The 26,283-nt window shown below is 51.3% G+C and overlaps 1 protein-coding gene across 6 annotated transcripts in view; it reads right to left on the bottom strand.

Annotated features, from left to right (window-relative positions):
• Positions 1-3,929: 3,929 nt before the first annotated feature.
• LOC133365786 (polyamine-transporting ATPase 13A3-like) overlaps positions 3,930-26,283 on the bottom strand; it is a 50,942-nt gene continuing 28,588 nt past the window's right edge. For 2 of the 6 annotated variants that reach the window (XM_061588017.1, XM_061588023.1), the window contains 19 exons: positions 21,732-21,882; positions 21,050-21,166; positions 20,913-20,930; positions 20,631-20,784; positions 18,072-18,192; positions 17,844-17,968; positions 17,324-17,499; positions 17,067-17,207; positions 16,511-16,590; positions 16,338-16,380; positions 15,744-15,853; positions 15,492-15,588; positions 15,298-15,370; positions 14,071-14,242; positions 12,933-13,132; positions 7,447-7,535; positions 6,762-6,842; positions 6,537-6,626; positions 3,930-4,697 (listed from right to left, as the gene is read on the bottom strand). In XM_061588017.1, coding sequence (XP_061444001.1) covers positions 4,533-4,697; positions 6,537-6,626; positions 6,762-6,842; positions 7,447-7,535; positions 12,933-13,132; positions 14,071-14,242; positions 15,298-15,370; positions 15,492-15,588; positions 15,744-15,853; positions 16,338-16,380; positions 16,511-16,590; positions 17,067-17,207; positions 17,324-17,499; positions 17,844-17,968; positions 18,072-18,192; positions 20,631-20,784; positions 20,913-20,930; positions 21,050-21,166; positions 21,732-21,882 — 2,203 coding nt within the window. In that variant the 3' untranslated portion in view covers positions 3,930-4,532. Of the gene's footprint in view, positions 4,698-6,536; positions 6,627-6,761; positions 6,843-7,446; positions 7,536-11,924; positions 12,278-12,932; positions 13,133-14,070; positions 14,243-15,297; positions 15,371-15,491; positions 15,589-15,743; positions 15,854-16,337; positions 16,381-16,510; positions 16,591-17,066; positions 17,208-17,323; positions 17,500-17,843; positions 17,969-18,071; positions 18,193-20,630; positions 20,785-20,912; positions 20,931-21,049; positions 21,167-21,731; positions 21,883-26,283 lie in introns of those variants that run through there. The other 4 variants (XM_061588018.1, XM_061588019.1, XM_061588020.1 and 1 more) reach the window with 4 other exon arrangements.

Here is a 26,283-nt window from a genome sequence, read left to right as displayed (position 1 = left end):
TCCCTGACGCTTCTAAGGAGGCCGCCATGCTGACCTCCGCCCAAAGTACCGTCACTGCCTAATAGAAGGACCAGCCGCTTTTCTCGGGCAATCAGTATCTTCCTAGCATGAATTACTGTGCAGCAGGACAGAGTTACAGGTTCCTGAAAGAATTAGGAGAGAGCCCTGCTGGACCTCTCCCAACTGAGTGAATGGGCAGGAAAATGGCAAATGCAATTCAATATAAACAAGCGTAAAATTATGCATATTGGAGCAAAAAAATCTGAATTTCACATATACGCTCATGGGGTCTGAACTGGCGGTGACCGACTAGGAGAGAGACCTCGGGGTTGTAGTGGACAGCACGATGAAAATGTCGACCCAGTGTGCGGCAGCTGTGAAAAAGGCAAATTCCATGCTAGCAATAATTAGGAAAGGTATTGAAAATAAAACAGCCGATATCATAATGCCGTTGTATAAATCTATGGTGCGGCCGCATTTGGAATACTGTGTACAGTTCTGGTCGCCTCATCTCAAAAAGGATATTATAGAGTTGGAAAAGGTTCAGAAGAGGGCAGCCAGAATGATCAAGGGGATGGAGCGACTCCCTTACGAGGAAAGGTTGCAGCATTTGGGGCTTTTTAGTTTAGAGAAAAGGCGGGTCAGAAGAGACATGATAGAAGTGTATAAAATTATGCATGGCATTGAGAAAGTGGATAGAGAAAAGTTCTTCTCCCTCTCTCATAATACTAGAACTCGTGGACATTCAAAGAAGCTGAATGTTGGAAGATTCAGGACAGACAAAAGGAAGTACTTCTTTACTCAGCGCATAGTCAAACTATGGAATTTGCTCCCACAAGATGCAGTAATGGCCACCAGAAGATTAGACAAATTCATGGACGACAGTGCTATCAATGGCTACTAGCCATGATGGCTGTGCTCTGCCACCCTAGTCAGAGGCAGCATGCTTCTGAAAACCAGTTGCCGGAAGCCTCAGGAGGGGAGAGTGTTCTTGCACTCGGGTCCTGCTTGCGGGCTTCCCCCAGGCACCTGGTTGGCCACTGTGAGAACAGGATGCTGGACTAGATGGGCCACTGGCCTGATCCAGCAGGCTCTTCTTATGTTCTTATGGATGTTACCAGTTCATCTGGTCTACCGATCCTGCTTCCTTCCCACAGTGGCCAACCAGATGCCTTGGGGAAGCAACAGCCCTCAGCTCATTTTCCTCATCTGGGCAACTCTGAGGTACATGGCATCTGAAGCTGGAAGTTCCATCCAGTCATGGCTAGGCCACATCTTGAGTATTGAGTCCAGTTCTGCACATCGCACTTTAAGAAGAATGCAGACGAACAGGTTCAAAGGAGGGCAACAAGGATGATCAGGGGACTGGAAACAAAGCCCTGTGAGGAGAGGCTGAAAGAACCGATTGTTTAGCCTGGAGAAGAAAAGACTGAGGGGAGATAGGATCGCACTCTTCAAGTACTTGAAAAGTTGTCACACAGACGAGGGCCAGGATCTCTTCTCAATCATCCCAGAGTGCAGGACACAGAATAATGGGCTCAAGTTGCAGGGTGCCAGATTTCTGCTGAACATCAGGGAAAACGACAACAGGACCAATGACCTAGGGAGGTGGTGGGCTCTCCAACACCGGAGGCATTCAAGAGGCAGCTGGGCAGCCACCTGTCAGGTATGCTTCAATCTGGATTCTTGCATGGAGCAGGGAGTTGGACTTGATGGCCTTATAGGCCCCTTCCGACTCTGATTCATCATAGCTGGTAGCCATTGATACAAACATTAATAGAGGTTTAATATCCTTTTGAAGCCCACTAGATTAGTAGCCCCCACCTTGGGCAGCTAATGCTGTGTTATGGGTACTTGTTTGGCCGCCCTTGATTTATTGACACCAGAGAAATGGTCTTGTACTGGGCCTTGCACTGTAAAACAAATGTAAACAATTTGGAAGAGGTTCAGAGGAAGGGGGCAGCAAAGATATTCAGGGGTCTGGAAAGCAAATGCCACAAAGAACCGGGAATATTTAGCCTGCAGACGATCTAGTGCACTCTTCAAAATGCCTTTAGCCTTTGCCCTCTTCTGTGCAACAACCCTAAATGTGCCCTGCTGCTCCAGAGGACAGGACTAGACAGGAAGGTGGGTTGCAACTGAACCTCTGCAGAAACGTTGTGACGCCCATGGCGAGGCAGGCAGCTCTTGGACGATGCTCTGGTTTTCCTGCAGGGAGATGGGTCACATGCCCTGCAAGGCCCTTCAAACGTTTGTGATTCATCTCTCCTCTCCCCCCACCACAACCTCCTCCAGTGATGAGAAGCTGTCCCCTTGTTTTGCCATGGACCATAAACCTAAGAAGGCCCTTCCATCCCCAACCCCCCCAGCACCCAGCCTAGTGTGGGGACTGGCACCCAGTCCCAGCCACAACTATAGATGCACCATTTCATCCCTGTCAATATATGTATCTTAGAAGACCCTTCCAGGGAATGCACGAGGTTGGTGGTCAGTAATGTAGTGGCACATTCGGAAATGCAGCGTCCTTTCATGATAATCAGTCACACCCCATCCTCCCCCCCTTTTTTGTTGCTGGGTTGAGAATGAGATCCTTGTTAAAGCCTTCTCCAATAACAACAGATGTCCCGAGAAGCCAATCAGCTTGAAAGGGGGAAGTGTTTGCTAAGACTCTTCTTGGTGGCCAACTCACTTCCTTTCGCTCTGATTGGCTCCAATCATCAGGAAAGGTCAAGGAAGCATGTTAGAAGACTCTTCTCAGTGACTAGCACACTCCTTTTTCATGCTGATTGGCTCACAGGATGCTGGAGACAGAGGGACCCTGATCTCAAAAAAGTAAGGGATCCAAGACCCCCCAAGACCCTAGACGATTACAGCCTTGGTGGTGATGCAAGAGGGTCACACTCTCCATCCTAGCAGAGGCACCCTTCTTCTCCTCTCCCATGAGAGTGGCAATTTTAACTTCTCTCTTCCCAACCTCTAGAATTCTAATAAGCATGTTCCCCTCTTCTCCCACCTTCAAAAAATACAAAGCAAATTCTTTGACATAATTTCAAGACATCAGTATTAATAACACAAAGGACCAAATCTCTCTGTCACGCATGTGCACAAAGAGTCGCCTTTAGTTTTTCCAGATTTCCCTGACCCCACTTCTGGAAAAGGGCAGGCACAAGGTCCCTCTAAAGGTTTGCTGGAATCTCCCCTTGCTGTTGCCACATATCAGCTCTGGAGCAACTAAATAACTTTGAGCATATACAGAGCGCATTTGCCTAGCCAGAGGGACCACCAGTCTGTTCCCTTCTGGGAACAGGCGATGGGGCTTCCAGATCAAAAGGGCAAGTTTTAGGCTTCCCCTTTGGACAGTGACCGCTATTTCACTTCCAGGGCAGTTGGGGGAATCCCAATTCTTCCTTTTCCTGCCCCCCAAGAAATCCAAGGTGGCACACATGTGGTCTCCCATCCAGGCACTGGCCAGCTCCAGACCTGCTTAGCTTCAGCAATATGGTGGCCTCCTCTGCCTTCTGACCACAGCCTGGGGCCAGCAAAAGCACCATCCACTACTGCACCATCCCCATCCCAGAAAGCGACTCTGACATTTTTGCTCAGCCTTGTTTGACATTTTAATTCCACTGCGATTGACAAGGCTACAGGAGATCTCCTTGCCGCCATCACACTGCCACGTCAGCACAAGGGCCTGCCAGATCCAGCGCATGCAGAAAGGTCATTACCAAGCCCGTAAGTATATTCCCCCTTGAGGCAAAAGCAGAAAAGGGGGGGGGAGAAGCAGGCATGGAAAAGATCTCCCCAAATGGGGGTGTTTGGGAGTGGACCAACTGAGCTTCTGGAAAGAGGGAAAGGAATAAATATTTTTAAAAAACAGGGTGGGCTGGGGGGAAATGAAACACCTTTGATGCTCCCACAACCAACAATAGTTTAAAAGTTCTATACAATCATCTTTATTTCTTGTCTTTTAACAAAATAGTGAAAGACGATGTTTTAAAAGCCCCTTTTTGGAGGCCACAGCCAAGGGCTGCTCCTCCTCACTCCGGAAAGAGGGGTCAGCTCCTCCGGCTCTCACCACTTGCCAGGAAGGTTTTGGGGGGGGGTGTCCTGTGAGCAGAGACCCCCAAAGATCAGCCCTCTGGCTAACTCCATCCCCAATCCCTGGAGGTAATTAACAAAGTAATACTAATTACTGGTACCGCTCAGAGGCCATTTGGAGGATTATGATGGCTGGGAGGGGGGAGGGGGATGAGAGAGAACGTAAGGGCTGAATACTGAATGGCTTGGGGGAGAGGGACACGTCGATGCAGCCACCTTACATAAATAATAGCAGCTTATAAACTACAGTTCCCACGAGCCTTTTCTCCTCCCTTTAGCGCAGCTCCTGCTAGGAAGGTGCAGAATTAGTATTTTTGGAAGGTACTTCCCAGCAAGGACTGCAGCCTTTATAGCCTGCCTGGAGCCGTACCAAAAGGCCAGACGATGAACAGCCTTCCTCCCACGCCAATCCCCATCTGCTGGGTCCAGCGCCGTCACGTGCTGCTCTCGGCAGGAGGCACCTGGGCTTTGGTGCTCGTCTGCGGCTGCGGAGGCCAGTCTGGATCGAAGCGCAGCTCCTGGGCCAGGCGCTGGTACTTGGCCCGGGGAGACGCCTGCCGGCGGCAGGAGTGCCCAGGGGCCATCTCATCCAGCTCCAGCTGAGAGGGAAAGGGGAGTGTCAGTGGCCACATTTTATGGCTTGGGACCAGGCAGCCTGCTCTGGAGACTATAACACACCAGTGGACACTCCTGTGAGAGAACGCCACCCCCCCTTTCAGTGGGGTCCCATCGGGATGCTTTCGCAACAGAGCATGAGCTCTTGGGGGGTTCTTTCCACATTGATGCTTCCCCTGACCTGGCCTTCCCCCGTCCCATGGCCTAGCCTACACCACTCCTTCAAGCCACCCCTTCTGCAAAGTCCTTCCTGATCCTGCACAGCACCCAGCACACTCCTGCTGCTTTGCTGAAACAGTTATTAGATAGTTGCTATTCACTACTTGGACAGCTGGTCTAGCCCAGTGGGGAGGAGAGCCTGGCTGGGAGTCCAGAGTCTGCGAGTTCAAATCCCCGCTCGTGTCTCCTGGGTGTCAAGGGCCAGCTAAAGACCACCCCACAGTGAGTGGTTCAGGGGTTATGTGCCCTGCCACCTGTGCAGCCATGGGCAAGCTGCAGAGTCCCAAGGAGCCCAGTTGCCCCCCAGCTGGCAGTTGCGGACAAGGAAGGGGCTGGCTTGTGCAGCTGTGGCAAGCTGAGCAGGCCCTAGCCAGCTGGGGAGGACTGGCCTCAGAGGGAGGCCATGGGAAACCCCCTCTGAATACCGCTTACCATGAAAGCCCTATAGGGTCGCCATAAGTCAGGATTGACTTGAAGGCAGGCCATTTCCATTTTCCATTAACTAGTTGAGCCAGAGGTGAGGAACCTTTTTTGCCCAACAGGCCAGATCATAATCTGTCCCTGCCCCACAGGCCAACTCTGACAGGTGGGCGGGACAACCCAGCTGTCAGCCACCTGACACAATTATGACATTACATGATTGACAAGTGGTTTGTCCAGCCCCCCTGTCAAATTCCCTAGCACAGGGCTTCTTGGGCACAGAGCACAGGGATGGCAAAGCTGCTTTCTGCATGGACCGGCTGTACAAGCGAGTTCCCCATGAGGAAGTCTGTCCAGCTGCATCTCTACCTGCCCCACACCCAATGTCACATATGATGGCAAGTGGGCATGATTTGGGAGGGAAACAGCCTCATGGGCCACACTGGGAATCATGTGGGGTCAAATTTGGACTGGGGGCCGAAGGTTCCGCATCCCAGAGCTACAGGCCGGATTGTATGACGGGCCAGTCCAGCCAATGGCCCAGTGCCATTGGCTCACTTGCTGCTGCGACATCAGGGGTGTGTGTCTGGATTTCTAAGTCACTGGTCCTAGCCACTCATGACGAGGCCATCTGTGCCCCAGGTGTCAGTCTCTTTGGATCCTGTCGACTCTAGTGGCAAGGGGGAGGGGTTGCTTTGGGAAAACCACCGGTTCTGAATTCTGAGGTCTTTGGCACAACTGTGGGCACCATTAAACACAGCAGGGATGAATTCAGGTTGCAGGCTTCCCACTGGTGCTCCAAAAAAGCACACGCCTGTTTGAATGATTCAGCCGCTTTCTGCCAGAGAAACTGACTGATAGACAATCACGGGCTCCTTATACAGAAAGGGAGAGAAATCCGACTCCTCTGTCCCAGAATCCAGTGCAGGAATGCCAGCTTCATGCCTCCAGAGGCAATCACTTCCTCCACCCAGCAAACTTCTCTTCTTGAGGCCACCATTTTGAATGGCTCCAGTATTTGTGATGGAGATCTGTAGTTCTTCTCACTCTCCCGCCCTGCCCTGGTTAGGTATCCCACAACCTCAGCCTGCAAATGATCAGCCCATGGGGCATGTGGCAATGGTTTCCCATCATGCCCTGGGTAGCCACACATTCTCCCTCTTTCTCTCAAGAGCTGCTTGTACCTGAGGGCAGGTGCCCTGGGCTGGAGACTCGTACTTCTGCCTCGTATAGCAAATGCACTGCCACAGGATGTCACAATCACAGATGAAGTTCTGGGTGAAGAGAGCGACAGACTTGAGCGTTACGGGATGGAAACTCACAGGGAGGGCCACTCGCAAACCCAAACTTGGGAGAGGAAGAGGCCCCCTCCAACGCCACCCAAGACGAGAGGAGGTTGGGTGCCTTACCTCGAGGGACAGGGACAGCACCAGGTTGCTAAGCGCCAAAACCAGGAGGATGAGTCTCCAGTCAAACGGGATGCAAGCCAGCTGGGGGGGAAAGGGTTACTTTCTCTCCTCCCTCTATGTACAATGCGTGTGCACGTTCGTGTGTGCGTGCTCGTTAGACACCCTCCCCCCCTCCAGACAAGAGGGAGCAAAAGAACATTCCCGGGTACACAGACTGAGCCAGGGAAGCATTGGAGGGACTCACTTGCATCTCCAGCTGTTGGAGACGTGCGCATGAGTGCATGGGGAGACCAGTAGCAACTCTTCCTCGCTCCACCCAAGCTGTGAGCACCCCTGGCTAATTTTGTAAGGTGGAAGTGGGCAGGAAGGAAGGAATAGAGCCCGGAGAGCAAGAGCGGGAGGGAGCGGGGAAGCAGAGCCTCTAGCATCAGAGCTCAGCACCCTTCCGCTTCTGCCTTCTTCCCCGTGGGGTATCGACAGGGCGGACTGCTTCAGCGTCGCACACTGCCCCTTCCACCATCTACTGCCCCAACTGGGCTCTCAGAAACGGAGGACCACCCTAGATGAGGCTGCTGGACTTGGGAGTGCTCAGCATGCCCCTGCCTGGAGAGACCCCATCGCTCACGCCCTGAAGCCTGCACTGGGGAAGAGCCCGGCACCTGCAGAGGCTGAAGGGGCACCTTACCTCAAAGAACCTGTCCAGGGCAGGGATCGGCCAGAGCAGGAGGAAGAGCAGGAAGCCGGAGGTGGCAATGAGGGAGGCGACAAAGAAACCTGCCAAGCAGAGGGATGGGTCAGCCAATGGCTCAGGTGGCTGCCTGGCTGGCTACAGAATTGCATCCCATTAACTCACTTTTCCAAGACAACATTCTCAAAGTGAGGAACAAAAGTTCAAACTGCACAGACAGACAAAGAGGCAAGTTGAAATCACTAGCGCAAAATACTAGTCAGAGAAAGCTTGCCTAAATAAATCAATGGCAGAGTCTTCCCAGCTCCCTTCAAAGGGCAGGGCTCCCGTTCATTTGCACCAGCTGGATCTGCACACCCAGGAAAGCCAGTGTACGGCTCACACAGAGCCTGGCAAAGTTACTTTTTTGAACTACAACTCCCACCAGCCCAATCCACTGGCCATGCTGGCTGGGGCTGATGGGAGTTGTAGTTCAAAAAAAGTAACTTTGCCAAGCTCTGTGCTGGCTCCCAAGAAGATCACACCCACTTTGCTCCTTCTTGGGCTTTTCAGATCAGTGCGTCACTGTCTGGCTTAGCATGTTGTCCAAACTCAAGGTAATAGTTATAGACGCCCCTCCTTAACCACGACCTGTGGCCATAGGTGAAACGTTGGCAAAAGATTATGGCCAAGGAGGAGAGACTTTAACCATGATCCCAGGTTTGGGCCACACACTTAGCCAAACTTTGACTGAGCTGCTGCACTGTGCTAAAAAGCACACAGAGGACCAAAGAGGCTGCTACTTTCTGCTCCTTGAGAGCCAGAGCATTTGCACTAAACCATGGTTAGGCTTAGCATAATGTGCGAACGTGGCTGCTGTGGCAGGGAGCAAGCTCCAGAGCTCAGGGGCCACCACTGAGAAAGCTCGTTCTGTGAAGGCCACCAGCCTAACAGGTAGAATCAAAGAATAGTAGAGTTGGAAGTGGCCTATAAGGCCATCAAGTCCAACCCCCTGCTCAATGCAGGAATCCAAATCGAAGCATTCCTGACAGATGGCTGTCCAGCTGCCTCTTGAATGCCTCCACTGTTGGAGAGCCCACTACCTCATCCCAGGTGATGGGACTGTGGATGAGAGGGCGGGAAGGCAGCACCCCTCCTGCAAACATTCTGGGCCTAGACCGCCAAGAGCTTTCAAGGAGAGCACCAACGCAGTGAACTATGCCAACCAAGTTGGCAACTAGCGGAGCTGATGTTCAGAGGGATTCCATATGCTCCCTGCAGAAATTAATCTGGCTGCTGCATTCTGAATGAACAGAACAACCTTCAAGGCCAGTCCCATGAAGATCGTGTTAGAGTAGTCTAGTTAGGGTGTGGCAAGAGCATAACCACAGCATTCAAGCCCCAATTTTCCAGGAGGGAACATAGCTGCAGAATCAAACATGCTCTCGGCTGTTCCTTGACCCAGCAATGGCGCTCTGCATCCAGTAGCACTTCCAGGCTATGAACCCCAAGATCTGAACAACTTTCGCCCAGTCTCAAATTTGCCATTCTTAGGCAAGGCGATTGAGCGGGTGGTGGCAAAACAGTTGCAAGCGCACTTGGAGGAAGCAGATTATCTGGATCCATTTCAATCGGGCTTCAGGCCTGGACATGGGACTGAAACAGCCTTGGTCGCCTTGGTAGATGATATGAGGAGGGCGTGGGATAGGGGCGAATGCACCATCCTTGTCCTCCTTGATCTCTCAGTGGCTTTCGATACCGTTGACCACGTTATCCTCCTGGACCGCCTGAAGAGGTTAGGCATGGGGGGCACTGTATTGCAGTGGTTCCATTCCTTCCTCTCTGGTAGGTACCAAAGAGTGGCATTGGAGGATGAGGTTTCGGATCCTTGGCCTCTCACTTGTGGGGTGCCACAGGGTTCCATCCTCTCCCCGATGCTGTTCAACATCTATATAAAGCCGCTGGGGGCAATCATCAGGAGATTTGGGCTGCAATGTCATCAGTATGCGGATGACACGCAGCTCTATCTCTCATTTAAATCTTCACCGAGGTTGGCTGTAGAAACCCTGTCCAAGTGCCTGGAGTCGGTGAGTGGCTGGATGGGAAGGAATAAGCTGAAGCTGAACCCTGACAAAACCGAGGTACTGTTTGTGGGAGACAAGGGAAGGCTGGGGGATGTGGACCTGGTGCACAATGGGGTACGTTTGCCCCTGAAAGACCAAGTCCGCAGCCTGGGGGTCATTCTTGACTCCCAGCTGACCATGGAGGCTCAAGTCTCGGCTGTGAGCCGGGCAGCGCTGTATCAACTCCATCTGATACGGAGGCTGCGCCCCTACCTTCCCAACCATCTGCTCCCACTGGTAGTACACCTCTCGCCTAGACTACTGTAATGTGCTCTACGTGGGGTTACCCTTGAAAACGGTCCGGAAGCTGCAACTGGTACAGAATGCGGCGGCTCGTCTGATTAAAGGCAGCCGCTGGCAAGATCACATCACTCCAGTGCTGAAGGAGTTGCACTGGCTACCGGTTGTTTACCAGGCCCAATTCAAGGTGTTGGTTCTGACCTTTAAAACCCTATACGGTTTTAGCCCAGTCTATCTGAAGGAGCGCCTCCAGCATCGTCAGGGATGCCGCTCAACAAGATCAGCCTCAGAAAACCTTCTCTCGATCCCACCGGTTAAAACAGCTAGACTGGTGAGGACTAGAGAGAGGGCCTTTTCAATAGTGGCCCCCACCCTGTGGAACTCTCTCCCAAATGATCTCCGCCATGCCCCTTCTATGATGAGCTTCCGCCGGGCCTTGAAGACCTGGCTCTTCAGGCAGGCCTTTGGGGTGGGTTAGGTTTCTTACTGTTATGGTTTTAAATTTTAATGTTTTAATGTATTGTTTTATTTTGTACGTCGCCCAGAGTGGCTGGACAACCAGCCAGATGGGCGACTAATAAATAAATAAATAAACAAACAAACAAACAAACAAACAAATAAATAAATAAATAAATAAATAATAATAATAATAACAACTGATCTCTGTGGGGAGTGTGACCCATTCAAGGTGGGAGCTCCCACCACTGCTGCTGCCAGAGCTGACCACCGTGAATAGCTCTCTTGTTTGGGTTACGCTTCAATGTAGTTTATGCTCATCGAGCCCATACAGTAAATCAGGATGTCATCTGCATATGGGTGGCGACCCACTGCAAACCTCAGGGAGATGCTGAGTAAGAGAGATGGTACAGATCAAGCAGCTCCACAAATGAGATCCCAACAGAGGAACAGCCGACACCCCCTACCCCCCCACCCAATCTACCTTCTGGAACCTCCTGTGAGGTAAGAGTCCCCTCAACCCCGACCATTGTTCCAGGCAGGCACCGCAGTCGAAAAGCCACTCAGAGCTCCAGAAAAGTCAGCAGGGCGACGCTCTTCCTGTCCCTCTCAAAGCAGGGCGAGCAAAGCAGCCTCAGCACCAGCCTGAAGCGGGACTGACATGAAGCACCTGAAGGGACTCATTCTGCCACTGCCTGCTTCAACCAACTTAGCCAGGAATGAACCAAAGAGCATGGCTGCTGGACCACACCAGAGGGGGCCCATCTAGTCCTGCCTATCCTGCTCGCACAGTGGCCAGCCAGATGCCCCAACGGGAAGCCCACAAGTGGCATCTCACTGCAAGAGCAGCACTCTCCCCTCCTGCCATTTCCAGTCACTGGTATTCAGAAGCATTCTGCCTCCGACAGCGGAGGACCAGGCCACCTCGAATGTATGAAACTGTAACTGGGTTTTGAAGGCTGTTGTTATTGTTAAAATTGCTTTGTTGATGTGCTTTCTGCCATAGGCACCTTCAGAATGGCGGGATATAAATTCAATAAATAATAATACATAGTAATAGCCTGAGAGCCAGTGTGGTGTAGTGGTTAAGGTGTTGGACTACAACCTGGGAGACCAGGGTTCGAATCCCCACGCAGCCATGAAGCTCACTGGGTGGCCTTGGGCCAGTCACTGCCTCTCAGCCTCAGAGGGAGGCAATGGTAAACCCCCTCTGAATTCTGCTTACCATGAAAACCCTATTCATAGAGTTGCCATGAGTCGGAATCGACTTGACGGCAGGCCATTTCCAATAATAGCCAGTGTTAGTAGCCACTAATAGCCTTATCCTATCAATGGAATGGAATGTTGTTGACACCAGCCTATACATTCTCTAAATCATGGTCATCAAGAGAAGGCGTTTTTGGCAGGGGCCTCAACAGGGCCTCTTTTAAGTTAGATGGCATTGTGGCATCCCCTGTGAGAAGTTAACTGTCATGAGAAACCAGGTACGCCCATTTTCCCCAGCCCGGAAGGGCATGGGTCAAGTTGACAAGCTGTGACGCATGTCCTGGTCCAAGCAGCACTTTGCTGACATCCTTGGGAGGCGACAATCTAAACTCACCCAATAAGACCCAAGAGAGAGCTGGGGAGGACCTGGACACCTTTATTACCAGTTCTGGTGCAACAGAAGGCAATGGGTGGAGCCATCCCCTAGCCAGTGACAAGGGAGCACAAGTGGAGGTGGGACCCTGATCCCTGAAATCCCTGGGAACAATCTGATGGCACGTGGAGCTCAGCAGGGGTGCAGCTCAGAGGCAGGACATCTGCCTTGCATGCAGAAGGTCCCACGTTCAATCCCCAACAGCATCTCCAAGAAGGGCTGGGAGAAACCACAGCGTCTGAAATCCTGGGGCGCCACCGGGTTCCCAAACTGTGGCCCGTGGACCATCAGTGGCCTGTGAGCTTCGTTCAGGTGGTCTGCAGCATGTCCACATTAAATATTCATGTTGCTTTTTAATTGCATTTTAATTGCTTCCTTCATTTCCTACATTCTATGGAATGCAAATCGTAATACTATAAAACACAATTATGATAAATAAAAGAAGTAATACAAACACAATTTAAAAAATCACACGGCATCTGGCGGAGCACATCGCAATGGCTACAACAGGCAGAGGAACCAGGAAGTGGACCACCAAGACCCTCAGGATTAATTAAGATAACTACTGGAGGAAAGTGATTTTATAATATGATTTAAGAGACAGGATTGTTATATATTGTAGACCTATAACTGATTTGATATGTGACAAATGGGAAGTCAACATTTTATTTTTTTTGTTTAATCATTTTTGTTTTGTTTTGTTTTTTGTCTTTGAATGTTCTATGATTTTGTTTTCTATGTTTTATGAAAATTTGAATAAAAATTATTGTAAAGAAAAAAAAAAAAGGAATGCTGAAGTGGGTTGTGGAGGAAACCGTCTGGGAACCCCTGGTGTAGACAAGACCAAGCGAATGGAGCCCAGAGGCCTGGCTTGGGATCAGGGCACTTCCTCTCTGTTCCTGTCTGCTATTTATTTAGGAGGCTTCCCCTGTTGGCTCTTCCCCATGTCTTGGATGCCAGGCGTGGCTTTCAGAGTTTGCCAGACCGAAGCACAGTCCACGGGGGGCAGTGCCTGGGTGGGGAGGAGCGCCTGGAATGTCACTCACCGTTGGTCCGGGTGGGCTGCCGGAAGGGTCGTCCCTTGGCAAAAGCCAGAGCCACAGCGACGTACTGGAAGCAGGAGACGTAGAAGAGGGTGGTGTTTTCAAAGCTGCACACGGAGTCAGCCTCGCCGTCCTCTGCCTCGGGCTTTGGCCCTGCTGTGACGTTCATCAGGGCTGTGCTGTTGGAAGCAAGGCCACAGGCCCTGGGGAAGGAAGAGGAGGAAGCCCATAATGGCAGTGCCGCCGCCACCCCGCTCCCTCTTCCAAGGCTACTGATTTATATCCTGTCTCTCCCAAACATTCAAGGTTATGAACAAAGAAAAAGAAAATGCACATTCTGGGCTACAGCTCCCATCAGCCCCAGCCAGAGTGAATGAGCTGCAGCCCAAACCTCTGGGAGGCCACCAGGTCAGGAAAAGCTGCTCTGACATCACTACTTAGCCGCAAGCCGCACCGGGGGAGCAATAACCGTTTCCCTGCTTGTCGCCCTCCTCCACGGTTAACATAATTTCAGTTTTCTGACACTTTCATAGAGCGGGGAGGGCGGCTTAGGGGCTTCCCTTGGTGAACTCTGACTTTTATGCTGTGTTTATGTATACGGATATTGTTTATGTATTTTGCTTTATAATTAATTTGATATGTTTTTTGTACCTTGTGTATTCTATTGTAAACCGCTTTGAGATCTTTTAGATAGTAAGCGGCCTATAAATGGAAATAATAATAATACTTAGAAGAAGCCGAGCAGGAAAAGGCAGATGGAGAAAACCACAACAAACAGCAATAAAAGCCCATCAAGGGAAATTCACTCAACCCCCAAGCAACTGAATGGCCTTCCTGACAAGGAAGGTCTTCACACTGGGGTGGGAAAGAGGGGCGGGGTGAGGTGGACCTCTACTGGGCAGGGAACGCCAGAGCCAGGGGGTCAGCCGCCACAGGGACACAGAGCAGCAGAGTCGGAAGGGCCATCGAGTCCAACCCCCTGCGCAATGCAGGGATCCAATTTGAATATTATTCATTCATTGATTCATTCTTTTAGCTGGGTGAATCCCTCCTGCCTGTCCAAGCCTGAGTTAGCGCTTGTAGACTGAGGGCAGCCAAGAGGCAGAAGTGCAGGCACCCATGGCTTATCTTGGGGACTTACCCATTCTCTCCACTGCGGTACCAAGGCTGTTCCTGGACGAGGAGAAAAGCCCCCACCTGGAAGCCCAGAGAGAGAAGGATCTGGGTGAAGACGGACAGCAGCAGCTGCGGAGAAACCAGGCTGGTGGGCGGCCGCTGGGGGACCAGCTCCCCCCAAGCTCTGTTCAGACTCACTGGAGAGAAGAGGAGCAGAACCGTGGGTGGGGTGGGGTCAAAACTCCCCCAGCTCCATCATCACTGTCGTCTTCCTGTGCTCCCGACAACCAACTGGGGGCTCAGTCTAGCAGCTGAGGGTTGGGGTCAAAGGCCCTTGTGTCCCACATTCTCCACCTAGCGAGCCAACCACGATTCTTCGGCTTGGGTAGCCCCCCCCCTCCTCCCCATGATCCTTACCTCTGTTCCTGGGAAGGGAGATGAGGAGAGCACGCACAGCCTTTCCCTGACTGCCCTGGACCTTTGCAGGGCAAATGCTCTCATGCAAACAGGCATGCACAAACACACATCATTTATGTATTATACGTATGCCTCTCTCTCTCTCTCTCTCTCTCTCGTCAGGTGACAGTACACACCCCAATGCAGATTTATGCAAAATGTGTTAGCATATTTCATTTCCAAATCATTTCAGTATTCACACCCTGCTTTTCCTTCTGACCGGAAGCCCTAAGTAGCTGCTAATAAGTGCAAACCATCCAATGCAAAGGTATCCAAGCTAAAGCAGTTCAGAACCATTCCAAATTCATTGTGAGAAACAAATGAATAAATGTAAGATGTTACAATAACATAACATCAACATTTGGGTAACAAAACATCACCTCTAACCAACTAATCCAAGAACATGCCAGACAGACAAATGCAACGAAGTCGCAGCAGCAAGGACAGAATTGTACGGAAACAGCAGACCAAGGGGGCGAACGCAGGAAGCTGCCTTAGTATGAGTCAGGCCACTGGCCCACCTAGCTAGGTATTGCCTCGCACACTGACTGGAAGCCATGGCTCTCCAGGCTTTCAGGCAAGGGTCCCTCCCAGCCCTCCCTGAGAGGCCCTTGGGGATTGACCGTAGGGCCTTTTGCATGCAGAGCAGACGCCCTTCCCCTGGGTTCTCCCAGAGCAGCCCCGCTTGGCTAGGGGAACGGTGGGGAGGGGGGGCTTCAGAGGGAGGGATAACACCCTCCAACTTAAATATTTAAAGAATAAATATTTGGGGGTATTGGTAGGAGGGGAAACTTACTGGTGAAGGCCAGAGACATGATGATGGCCACATCAATGAAGAGGTACTGCACGTCTCCCAGGTTGCCCAGAGTCTGGAAGAGGGGAGGGTGCCATCAGCCCTCTGGCTATCCCATAAGTACCTGTGTCCCAGCCACCCACCCACCCACCTGAAAGGCTCAGGAGCTAGGGCTGCGGGGGATTCCCGAGGCTCACCGAGTAGAGAAGCAGGACGCTGAGGTACTGGATGATGCTGTACAGGGCCATGAACTTGAAGACGCAGAAGGAGGTCACGAGGGCAGCGCGGCCTTCCCTGGGGGGGACAAGGCACATGCTGCTATCAGAATGCCCCCCCGAGGGCAGACTACAAATCCCAGCATGCATTTCCCCTCAAAAATTGGGCACAAGCCTCACTGCACAAGTCCGCTGAAGCTCCTGGATCAGGAGCTTCAACTGGCTGCCACCTACCGGATGAGGTCTGGGACGCAGGAGATGTTGGGTGTCTTGGAAGTGAAAGGCGAAGCCACGGAGGCCTCTAACTCAGAGAGGGAGATGCCTGCATGAGCCCGCTTCAAAGCCTGTGGAGGGGAAGGGAGGAGAGATGCACTGGAAGCCCAGGGCTCACACTCCACAGGCCAACCTTCAGGTGCTTTGGACTACAACTCCCAGCTGCCCCAGCATAGCAAATGATCAAGGATGGTGGGAGTTGTAGTCCAACAACAACAACTAGGGGGCACCAGGGTGTGGAAGCTTGCCACAGGCTCTGTAATCCTGCTGGTCCTTATGGTAAAATGTGTGAGGCAGCTCTCACAGCCCTTTGTTGTGCCGCCTCACAACCTCCCAAATCATGCAGTGCTGATGCCGGCTCACAGCATTACCACGCTGCCACAAGAGGCCAACAGCCAGGCCTAGATGAAGCTCGCTCATCAGCAAACCCCCCACCCTCTTGCCAAAACAGACCACAAAGGCCATTTCAGTGACTCTCTGTGGCGTTCAAGGGCCCTGCACACCAACATGCGGGCTCCATAACAGACGGAGACGAAAACAACTGCAGCAACTTACCCCGCAATCGTTGGCACCATCCCCACACATGCCCACGTAGTAGCTGGAAGACAGAAGGAAGGTTATCCGAGGGAGGGAGGGAGGGAGGAGGCAGGGGACCCCCCTCCAAACTGCGTACCCCTTCCAGAGCCAGGGCTGGGCTCTGAGGAGCTCAGAGGCCAGAGGATACTCACTCCATCTTCTGCAAGGCTTCCACCAGCTGCGTCTTCTGGTCTGGGGCCATCCGGGCACAGATGGTGCCACAGAGGAGCAACTGCAAAAAGACAGAGGTGCCGGCTCAATCGGGTGGGGAGGAGATGGGCGTTACTGAAGCTGGAGGCCAGCCCAGCCCCTTGAATGACTTTCCCATCTCCGCCCTCTTCCAGGAGGTGAAAAGACAAGTCCGGAAACAGCCCAAAGGCAAGGGGAGCCCAGGGCCAGGAAAGGGGCTTCCTCAAGAGGCAAGTCTCCGCCAGTCTTCCCCACCCCTTAGCAACTCCACCATCTCCGCGGGACCCCTTGTGCACACCCCAATCCCTACCTCCTGCCCATGGGACAGGAACAGAGGAAGCCACTTGACTCTGAGTCAGACCACTGGGTCCATCTAGGTCAGTGTGGCCTTCACTGACTGGCAGCAGCTCCACAGGGTTTGAGGCAGGGAGTCTGTCCCAGCCCCCCCCCCCGCCGGAGGGGACTGAACTTGGAACCTTCTACATGCAGCACAGCTGCTCTCCGCTTCCCCCAAAATACCTTCGGGAGGAGATCTGGGAAATGATCTAAGATGACCGAGAAGGACCTCCCAGTGATGGCAAAGTGGTAACTGGAATCTGGGACACCTGGCCGAGGTGCAGGAGGCGGCGCCTCCTCTTCGTCCAACATCAGCTTGATCTCCTGGGAACCCAGAGACAAAACGGGGGAAATGGCTCCACTCCCCGTGAAGTCCCTCCCTCCTCCCCTTTTCATTGATCAAAAAGGGGGGGCACTCCCGCTAAGGAGGGCCGCCTCACCTCCTTGCTGGCCTTGTCCGAGATTTCCAGCGTGGAGAGCTCGTCCGCATACTGCCAGTTGATGGTGGCTGGCTGCCCGTCCCTGGGGGGCAGGGCTTCAGTCAAAATCACTTTCCCCTTGGCCGGGATCATGCCACACTCATGGCCCACGGAAATGGCCGTCAGCAGATTATCTCCTGGGCCACGGAGAGGAGGGGGAGGCAGGGAAAGAGGAACACCATCACAGCAATACAGCTTCCACTGGATAGGCTGAACAACCCAGGCGTCCTGGCCCCAATCCCCTCCTGCTCTGGGCCGCTGGGCTTCACCCCCCTCCCCTGCATTACCCTGGGCCCACAGCCCCCTCTGCCTTCACAATGCCCCCCCAAGTAGCTGTTTTTGTAGACGGTGGGGAGTCATTACAACTGGGCTATGATCTGCAGGTGTCAAAGGGCAGGACTTCTGGATCCCATTAAAAGCCTCCCCCCCGCATAATTCAAGTACTTAATCCGCCCGCCACCCACCCACCAGCCCAGCACACCTGTCACCATGACAAGGCGGATGCGAGCTCTGTGCAGCTCAGCCAGAACCGGCACCGTCTCAGGCTTTAGCTTGTTCTGGAGGATGACAAGGCCCAAGAACTCCATGTTGCACTCGATGAGGTCTCTGGAGGGAAAGAACCATCACAAATGGGCAGGGAGGGATGGAGGGAAGGAGAGAAGGGAGGCTGGGGGGGACGTGGAGGGAAGGAGGCAGGCCAGAGACTGACCTGCTGATGTGCTGGACTTTGTGCCAGGTGTACTTCTTCTCCAGCTGCCGGCTTGCCAGCGCGATGACGCGCAACCCCCGTCGCGTGTAGGATTCCAGCACTGCAGAGAAGGTGTCTGGAACTGAAGAGCGTCCACCAGGTGTTAAGAAGGAGGCCATGCCTGAGAGAGCCCCTCGGTCTCGCCTCCCTGGCACATGCCCCCCAGGTGCATTTCCAAGACGCCCACTGCAAGCCGCTCTTACTCTGCTCTTCACACAGAAACACACACAGCAGCGACAGCGTCTCTCTCGGAGGTGCTTCAGAAGCCCAGGCCTGACCCCTCACACACACCCCACCTTCCACCCAGGGGAGCAGGGAGAAGCAGGCTCCCCTCTGGGAAAATGGACAGGGAATCAACCGTTAGGACGCCTGGACTCCTGCCTCTGGCTCCCTCTTAACCCTGCTCTCAATGAGGAGCTGAAGGGCCTGTTAAACCGAAGGAGCCGTTTGAGTCAAAACTCTCAGACAGAGACTGGGCGGCCAAGCTCAGCATGCGATTTCCAGACAACAGGCCTGTCCGGAGTTACACGTGAAGAGTTGTTTAGAAGAGCTTGGCTGCTGGATCAGCCCAGAGGCTCACCAAGTGCAGCCTGCCACACCCACAGGAGTCAGCCAGACGCCTTCGGGAAGCCAACAAGTAGGACTGAGGCACAGCACCAGAGGTACTAGACATCATGTACAGCCGTTACTACTAGCAGCTACTGACGGCCTTTTCCTCCACAAATTTGTCCAGTCCTCTTTTAAAGCCATGCAGGTTGGTGGCCATCACTGCCCCCTGTAGCAGCCAATGCCACAGTTTAACTGCGTGCTGTGTGAAGAAACCCTTTGTCTCGTCTGTCCTGAATATTCCAGCATTCGTCTACTGAGGGCTTCTAGTGTTAGGAGAGAGGGAGGACAGTTTCTCCACACCAGGCATAATCTTACACGCCTTTATCATGTGCCGCCTTACTCGCCTTTTCTCTAAACCACAACCCCAAAAATTCTATGCTTTCTTCATAGGGGAGTCACTCCATCCCTTTGATCATTTGCGTCCTTTTCTGGACCTCTTTTCCAGCTCTACAAGATCCTTTTTGAAATGAGGCAACCAGAACCGTGCACAGCATTCCAAGGGCAGTTACACGTCAATACTTTTTTTTCCCATCCCTTTCCTAATGATCCCCAAGATGGATTTTGCCCTTTTCGTAGCTGCTGCACACTGGGGGCAACATCTTCAAGGAGCTATCCACCCTGACCCCAAGGTCAGTTACTAGCCAGCTCAGACCCTATTTGCTTATAGGTGAAGTTAGGAATGGGGCAGGGTTTTTTGCCCCAACGTGCATTGTTGTACACAATACCCAGACATGAAGTCTGGGGAACCACACATAGACCCCTTTTATCCTGAATAATTTGGAGTCGTGAGCAAACTTGGCCACTTCACTATTCACCCCTAACTCTAGATTGCTTGTGGGCAAGTTTAAAAGCACAACTCCTGATACCAATCCTTGCAGGGGACTCCACCTTCTACAGCCCTCCACTGGGAGAACTGTCCATTTATCCCTAACCCATGACTGCCAAAGCTTACTCAGGAGACTTTTGGTGAGGTACTTTATTGGAAGCTTTGTTGAAAATCCAAGTACAAAATGGCCACAGGATCACCTTTCCCCAATGGCTTCCTGACACTCTCAATGAACTCAAAACGGTTAGTTAGACAGAACACAGAAGTCATGTTCTTCAGCAAGACTTGTTTTTCTATTTGCTTGGTAATTATATCTTTAATATTGCTTTCCACCAGTTTACCTGGAACATACGTTAAGCTACCTGGCCTGTGATTTCCTGGATCTCCGCCTACCCACAGATCTCTCTCTCTCATTCTCTTATTTTTTTAAAAAAAATGTACTTTGGAATAGAACCATGTCACCCCTCGACTGTGGTTGCAATATATTAGTTGCCAAATTGGTCCACAGAAACCAGATATCCCAGCATGCAACATTGCCAAAAGAGAGTAGCCTCCTTTTCCTGTGGTGCTTGCTGGGAAGGGCCAGAGAACAACCATCCCCAAAAGGGGAGGCAGCTGAAGGGAACACCTGGCCCTCCTATGTGCCCACGCAATCACTTTGATCTGCAGAACTTGCACGTTTACATGTACCATGAGGCAAGCTTCCTGTATGGCTTTAGGCGCCTGCTGAAAACTTCTTCACTTCAGCAAATCTACCCAGAGGTACCGTTTGGTTACCTACATTAGTTTTAAAGCTTTTCTCTTTGTGTTTATGTGTTAAGTTTTGTTTGTCAATTGTTCTTTGCATTTTAGCTGTGCTTTTATCTACTATTCTACACTGCTTACCAGAGCTCTTTGATTAAGCGGTTTATACATTTTTGACACTTGAGACATAATACGTTTTTAGGCCCCACCCTATCTTCGTGATTGTAATTTGTTTTACACTATTTTTAATACTGCATTTTTAAACTTTAGTAACCTGCCACACGGCGTTACGGTGAAATCAAACACATAAGGATTGTTTCCTAAATGAAGAAATGGTTCACCCGTCTCCTTGCGGCAGAGGCTGCCCACCGTCTCAGGTGCTCCCTTCATGTAGGCCACCAGGCGCTTCTGCCCCAGCGTACGGGTCACGACGCTCATGCGCTGCAGGCTCGAGGAGAAGGGGAACTGCACCAGGATGCCAATCTGGTAGGCTTTCTGCAACAGGCAGGAGAAGGTAAGCAGAGAGACTTCATCAGGACACCAAAAAGGTGTAGAAAAGTCCAGTGGCCAGAATTGCTGAGGAATGGGGGTGAGAAAGAGAGAGAAGAGCTGGCTCCACTCACCATCAACTCCATGAGTGCCTGGAAGAAAAGAGAAGCAGAGAGATGATGCTACCCCACAAGCCTTGCACCACCACCCAGAGGAAGAGCTGGCAGGGACTGGGCTCCAGAGCTCCACGGGGTTCCATAGCATCACTCACCTCATCCTCAGGAATTCCCTCCGAGGTTTCAGGGGGTGTTTGATCCGGTGGGTGCACAACCGTGGGCTGGATTTGGTCATGCAGGGCTGTCTCTTCTTGAGTGGGCTCCTCCAGGACCTGTTTGGGGATGAAAACAAGGAAGACTTAAACCAGCATCTCCTCCCTGAAAGGGGGTGTCCATCCTCCCTCTCAACAGCCTACCTTGTGGTGTTCCCAATGGAACAACACAATGGCAATGGGGAAATTCAGAGGGTGGGGAGGGCAGGAGGTGGTGGCAGAGATTCTTGGAGAGGTGTGGCTGAGTCAAAGAGGCCTGCAGGGGGCTGAGGTATGGCTTCAGGTCCAGCAAGGAACTGGCCCTGGCCCCATCTATATCAGACATTTAACGCGCTCATGCCACTTTTAACAGCGATGGCTTCCCTGCCAAAGAATCCTGGGAACTGCAGTTTGTTAAAGGCGCTGAGAGTTACTAGGACACCCCCTATTCCCCTCACAGAGCTACAATTCTAAGAGAGGTTTAAGAGTCAGTTCCTCTTCCCAGGGAGCTCTGGGAACTGCAACTCTCTGAGGATTCTTTGGGGCAAGCTGTGGCCATTTCAAGTGGCATAAGAGTGCTGTAAGTGTATAGTGCAGATGGCGCCGCCTCCTTAAAAGCTCTTCCCCTCCTTCCCCAATGCCTTACCCAGCCGGTAGCCTCGAACATCTTGAGGTCAAGGGGATCCCCCGAGAGACATCCCCCAATGGTGGTGAGTGAGTGGCAGGCTGCCATGGTGGCAACAAAGGGCGAGCCAGTCAGGTTGGGTGCTCGGATGTCCTGCCCTGCCGGGAGGAAGCTAAAAGGAAAGACAGGAGCGGCTGTGGGAATCACATCACATTGGTGATTATGTTACAGACTGTACTCAAGAATGCAGGTTCAGAGGAGGGCAACGAGGAAGATCAGGGGACTGGAAACAAGCCCTACAAGGAGAGACTGAAAGAACTGCAAATGTTTAGCCTGGAGAAGACTGAGGGGAGATATGATAGCACTCTTCAAGTACATGAACGGTTGTCACACAGAGGAGGGCCCGGATCTCTTCTCGATCGTCCCAGAGTGCAGGACACGGAATAATGGGCTCCAGTTGCAGGAAGCCAGATTTCGACTGGACATCAGGAAAACTTCCTAACTGTTAGAGCCATACGACAATGGGACCAGTGACCTAGAGAGGTAGTGGGCTCTCCGACACTGGAGGCCTTCAAGAGGCAGCTGGACAGCCATCTGTCGGGAATGCTTTGATTTGGATTCCTGCATTGCGCAGGGGGTTGGACTTGATGGCCTTATAGGCCCCTTCCAACTCTACTATTCTATGATTCTATGCCTGAATGACTGGGCATTACAAAAATAAGAGCATACAACTGACTCGGACTACAGCATTGAATGTTTTTTCAAGCTTTGTGACTCTATCTGCTGCTGCGGCATCAGAACCAGCCCCTGTGGGGACACATCCCAGCGTGGAACGGTCACATATGTGAACAGCATATGTTTCCCAACCAGGCGATGGCACCAGGGGAACTCCAGATTGTGAGGCTCATTCTGTGGCAGGAGTGGGGAGCATCCGGATGTCGCTGGACTCCAACTCCCATCAGCCCCCGCCAGCACGCCCAACCATCAGGAATGAAAGGAGGAGAAGCCCAACGATGTCTGGGAGGCCACAGGTCCCTCACCCCTGCTGAGAAAGAATGAGGGAAGATGGCCGCCTCATAAGAACTATTAGCAGACGGCTCCTGCTGTTTTGTAAGAAATAACTTCTCCTACTATCATAAAGTCGTCCGCTGCCCTGCCGACATTTGACAGATCATCTGTTTATTTACCGGGGATGGTTGCCCTCCAAGCTGTTAACCTTGAACTTTGTATGGTTTGTCGTTGGCTGCCCTTGTTCACAGCGGAGGAGTAAACCATCTATCTCGTCCGGCTGTTCTCGAGGTTTGCTTTTTCGCCTCCCGACTGTGTCTGATGTAACTCCAGCTTCTTTGCCAGCTGTCAAGGTTTTGGAGATTACCTCTGTAGTGTTTTGACTGCTTTTTGCTAACTGTTTGATTGCCTACAAATGCTGGCCACTGACGACATTGCGACCAGGTTTAGCAGCCTTAAAGGGGCAGGACTGAGTTTTACACAGGACTGAGTTCCATTTAATTAGAGTCTCATATAAATCAAGCTTGGTTCAGAGTTCAGGCGAGATGGTTCTCACCAGAGTTGGATATAAACAACTTGGACTGCTTCCCTTGATGGATGACATTACGGCAGTTATTAAAGAACATAACCAGCGTAAAATTATCGACTTTTCCGGCCCTAATTTAAGTGCCTCGTTTACTAGGGGACCTTCAGACTCAATGGTAGCTGATGGTAAAGAATGCTTAGACTGGGACCGTAGTGCTTAATGAAACCTTCCATTGGGGATGATACGAGGGCAGGCGAACGTTCCTTGGCAGTGGAACTGGAGCATGCCAACCTTCCTATTGTAAACCACCGGCAGGCCTGCAGCCCAGCCCAGTCGCAAGTATATGGGTGTTTTGTGAACATCACTCTGCCTTACCCAGGTAAAATAGGGAGCGTGGATAGTTCCCCTTCCTCAGCTCAGTTTTGTTTATCCTCCCCTCATCAGACGTCAACTTATAAAGGACCACATTATGAAGAAACTAATCCCAGTATGGTGGATAATCTTTTTAAATACCAGCTGGACCTAATTAAAAGCCTATTTATGAATTGGACTGAGGATCTGTCGCAGATTAAGAACCTTCTCACCGAATATATGGGTCAGCTGACAATTTTAACGGCCTTAACATTGTCTTGCTTAAGGGGACCCGCCCAGCCCTCTTCTATTACCGTGATGCTAATGACCGATTCGGATCCTAAGATTCGGGTGGATAGGAACCTTAGCCCCATACACGAACACAGCTCTACAACTGGTTTGCCTGTGTGTGTAGCACAACAGCAGGGGGATCGATTTCCAGATACGATTAAACCGACTAGCCCAACACACACTCATAGTGAGTGTGCCAATAAAGCTGGGGTTCCAACAAAAAAGGGCTTAAAACGCTTAAAACGTGAAAACATCAAGGCTCATATAAATTTAAAAAGGAAAACGAAAAATATAAAGACTGCTGGCAGCTTCAGAAAGGGCTCTAAAATGAATTTTAACAAACTTTTTAAGTTATTGGATTGTGAGCAGTCTGCTCAATCAGGGCAAGTGAATAATAGGAATAACAACGTTAAATCTATTGAGACTGACCCGAAACGGATCTCTCAGCTGCACTGCCCCAATGTTTGACCCACGGATGTCAACGGAACATCTCTACCTGGGCATCAGACAATCTTGCAACCAATGACCTGGGATGATGTCCCTCAAAATAATGCTGAAGCGTGTGAATACTGTGAGGGCTTTCAGCTACTACCCTTGGAAAGCAAAAGGTGGTGTCTTCGGCTAGACAATAGAGCCTTGGCTTTTTCCAATTACCCTAAGCCATATGGCTGGCTGTCACAGCGGGATCGTAAATTACATCTAATGAAGTTATTGTCACCAATGATCAAGTCCCCCTTGAAACTAGACGCCTTTACAAAGATCGAATATCTCTTTTATAACTCTAAGACTGCCCGTGCCTTAGTAACGTTTGTGTCAGCCTCTATTGTGGACTTAGTCTACTTGTGTAAGGAGATGCTCCTAAGTAGGGGAATAGAGGCTAAAAGACATTGCAGGGACATGTCGCCCCCTGTGCTTTTGGTTACACGCAGCAAGGGGAAATGTTCTGCCCCTTCAAATTTGAGGTTGGAGAAGCCCTGTACAGGAGTGTCGGCTCTTCGTACTAATCCCTCCCCGACTTTCTCAGCAACCAACTTCGGATCTGATCATTTAGGACAGCTGAATTACAGGATTGAGCAAGGCAGAGGGAGTCATTTAGAGTGTGCGACGGTCCCTGGCTCTGGGAATTTTCATCCTGAAGAACTTCTACTCATCCATAGCTTTGGAGCGCTTCCTGAACAGGAACGACGCGAGATTCTGTCACGGCTGTCATCCTTGAAGGCTACCCTCACGAATCTGGTCACTTCAGGGAGTGAGCGGAAAAGGACTGAGCCACAACAGAATGTTCCTTGTCGGTTAGTCTCAGATAACAAGGCCGACTTGTATTTTATATTTCCTGAAAATTCCATGGTGCAAGAGCCTAGATGCTCAGGAAAAAACCAACTTAGCTGCCTAGGTCGGAGCAACCCCATCTCTACTGAATGTCACAATACAACTCTGTTGGGCCACTGTACTTTAAGCCCCGAAATAACTGTAAGACAACCGCAAAAGATGTTATTGAACAGTGATGCCCTGAGAACATCTCAAAGAGAGAATATATTGCTGTCACCTGCACTGTCAGCACCTAAAACAACTGAGGATCCACAATATTCCTCGGCGTATTATGAATACATAAACCAGGAGCCGAAATCCTATGATTGGTTGGCTCTTCAGTTTTTGGACCCCCATGAGTGTAGTCTTGCGTGTAGTACTCCAGATCACAACAGCTGTTACTCTGTACCCACTGTTCAACCTTTGGCTCTCAATGTCCCTCTTGGTAACTGTTGAGTCCTGAAGGCGCCTCAAGTCCCACTGGATAAAATTGAAGAGTCAGACTGACGGCGTCCATCGTCTGTCCCCCATTTGCTAAAAATTCTATCCTGGAATATTGCGGGATGGAAATCCAAAAGCTGGGACCCAAACCTCCTGGCATATTTGAGGAAGTTCGATGTCATCCTCCTTCAGGAGACGTGGTGTGGCGATCATATTTACATTGAAGGGTTTGTGTCATTTTGTATTCCCGCTCTCCCAAGTAAGAGCAAGGGGAGAGCTAGGCAAAGTTTGTGTACCCTGGTCTCTTCCTCGATGGATGCTATATTAACGGAGCTCCCGGTTCTTGATTTTTTTGACAATGACTCCATGGTGTTGACACTCCTTATAGAACCGAGGTCGTCACAGTCATCCCTGCTTTTAACATCTATTTCCCCCCAACTTCAAACAGGGAGGCTCTACTGTCGCACTGGCTTAAACTTGAATCATTGTATGCTTACTGGACGTCCAACTTCTTTGATGCCTTTCTAATTCTGGCCGGTGACTTCAATGCAAGAACAGGAACTTACCTGGAGGATGCCTTGCCAACCGGGTTCTTCACCAATGTTGACAGGAAACATCTAAGGTGTAATGCTCGTCACTCAAAAGACC

The sequence above is a fragment of the Rhineura floridana genome, chromosome 11 (genome assembly GCF_030035675.1).
Source record: "Rhineura floridana isolate rRhiFlo1 chromosome 11, rRhiFlo1.hap2, whole genome shotgun sequence".
Lineage (NCBI taxonomy): Eukaryota > Metazoa > Chordata > Lepidosauria > Squamata > Rhineuridae > Rhineura > Rhineura floridana.
The sequence above is the reverse complement of the archived record's forward strand: the minus strand, read 5'-3'. Positions and strand labels throughout refer to the sequence as shown.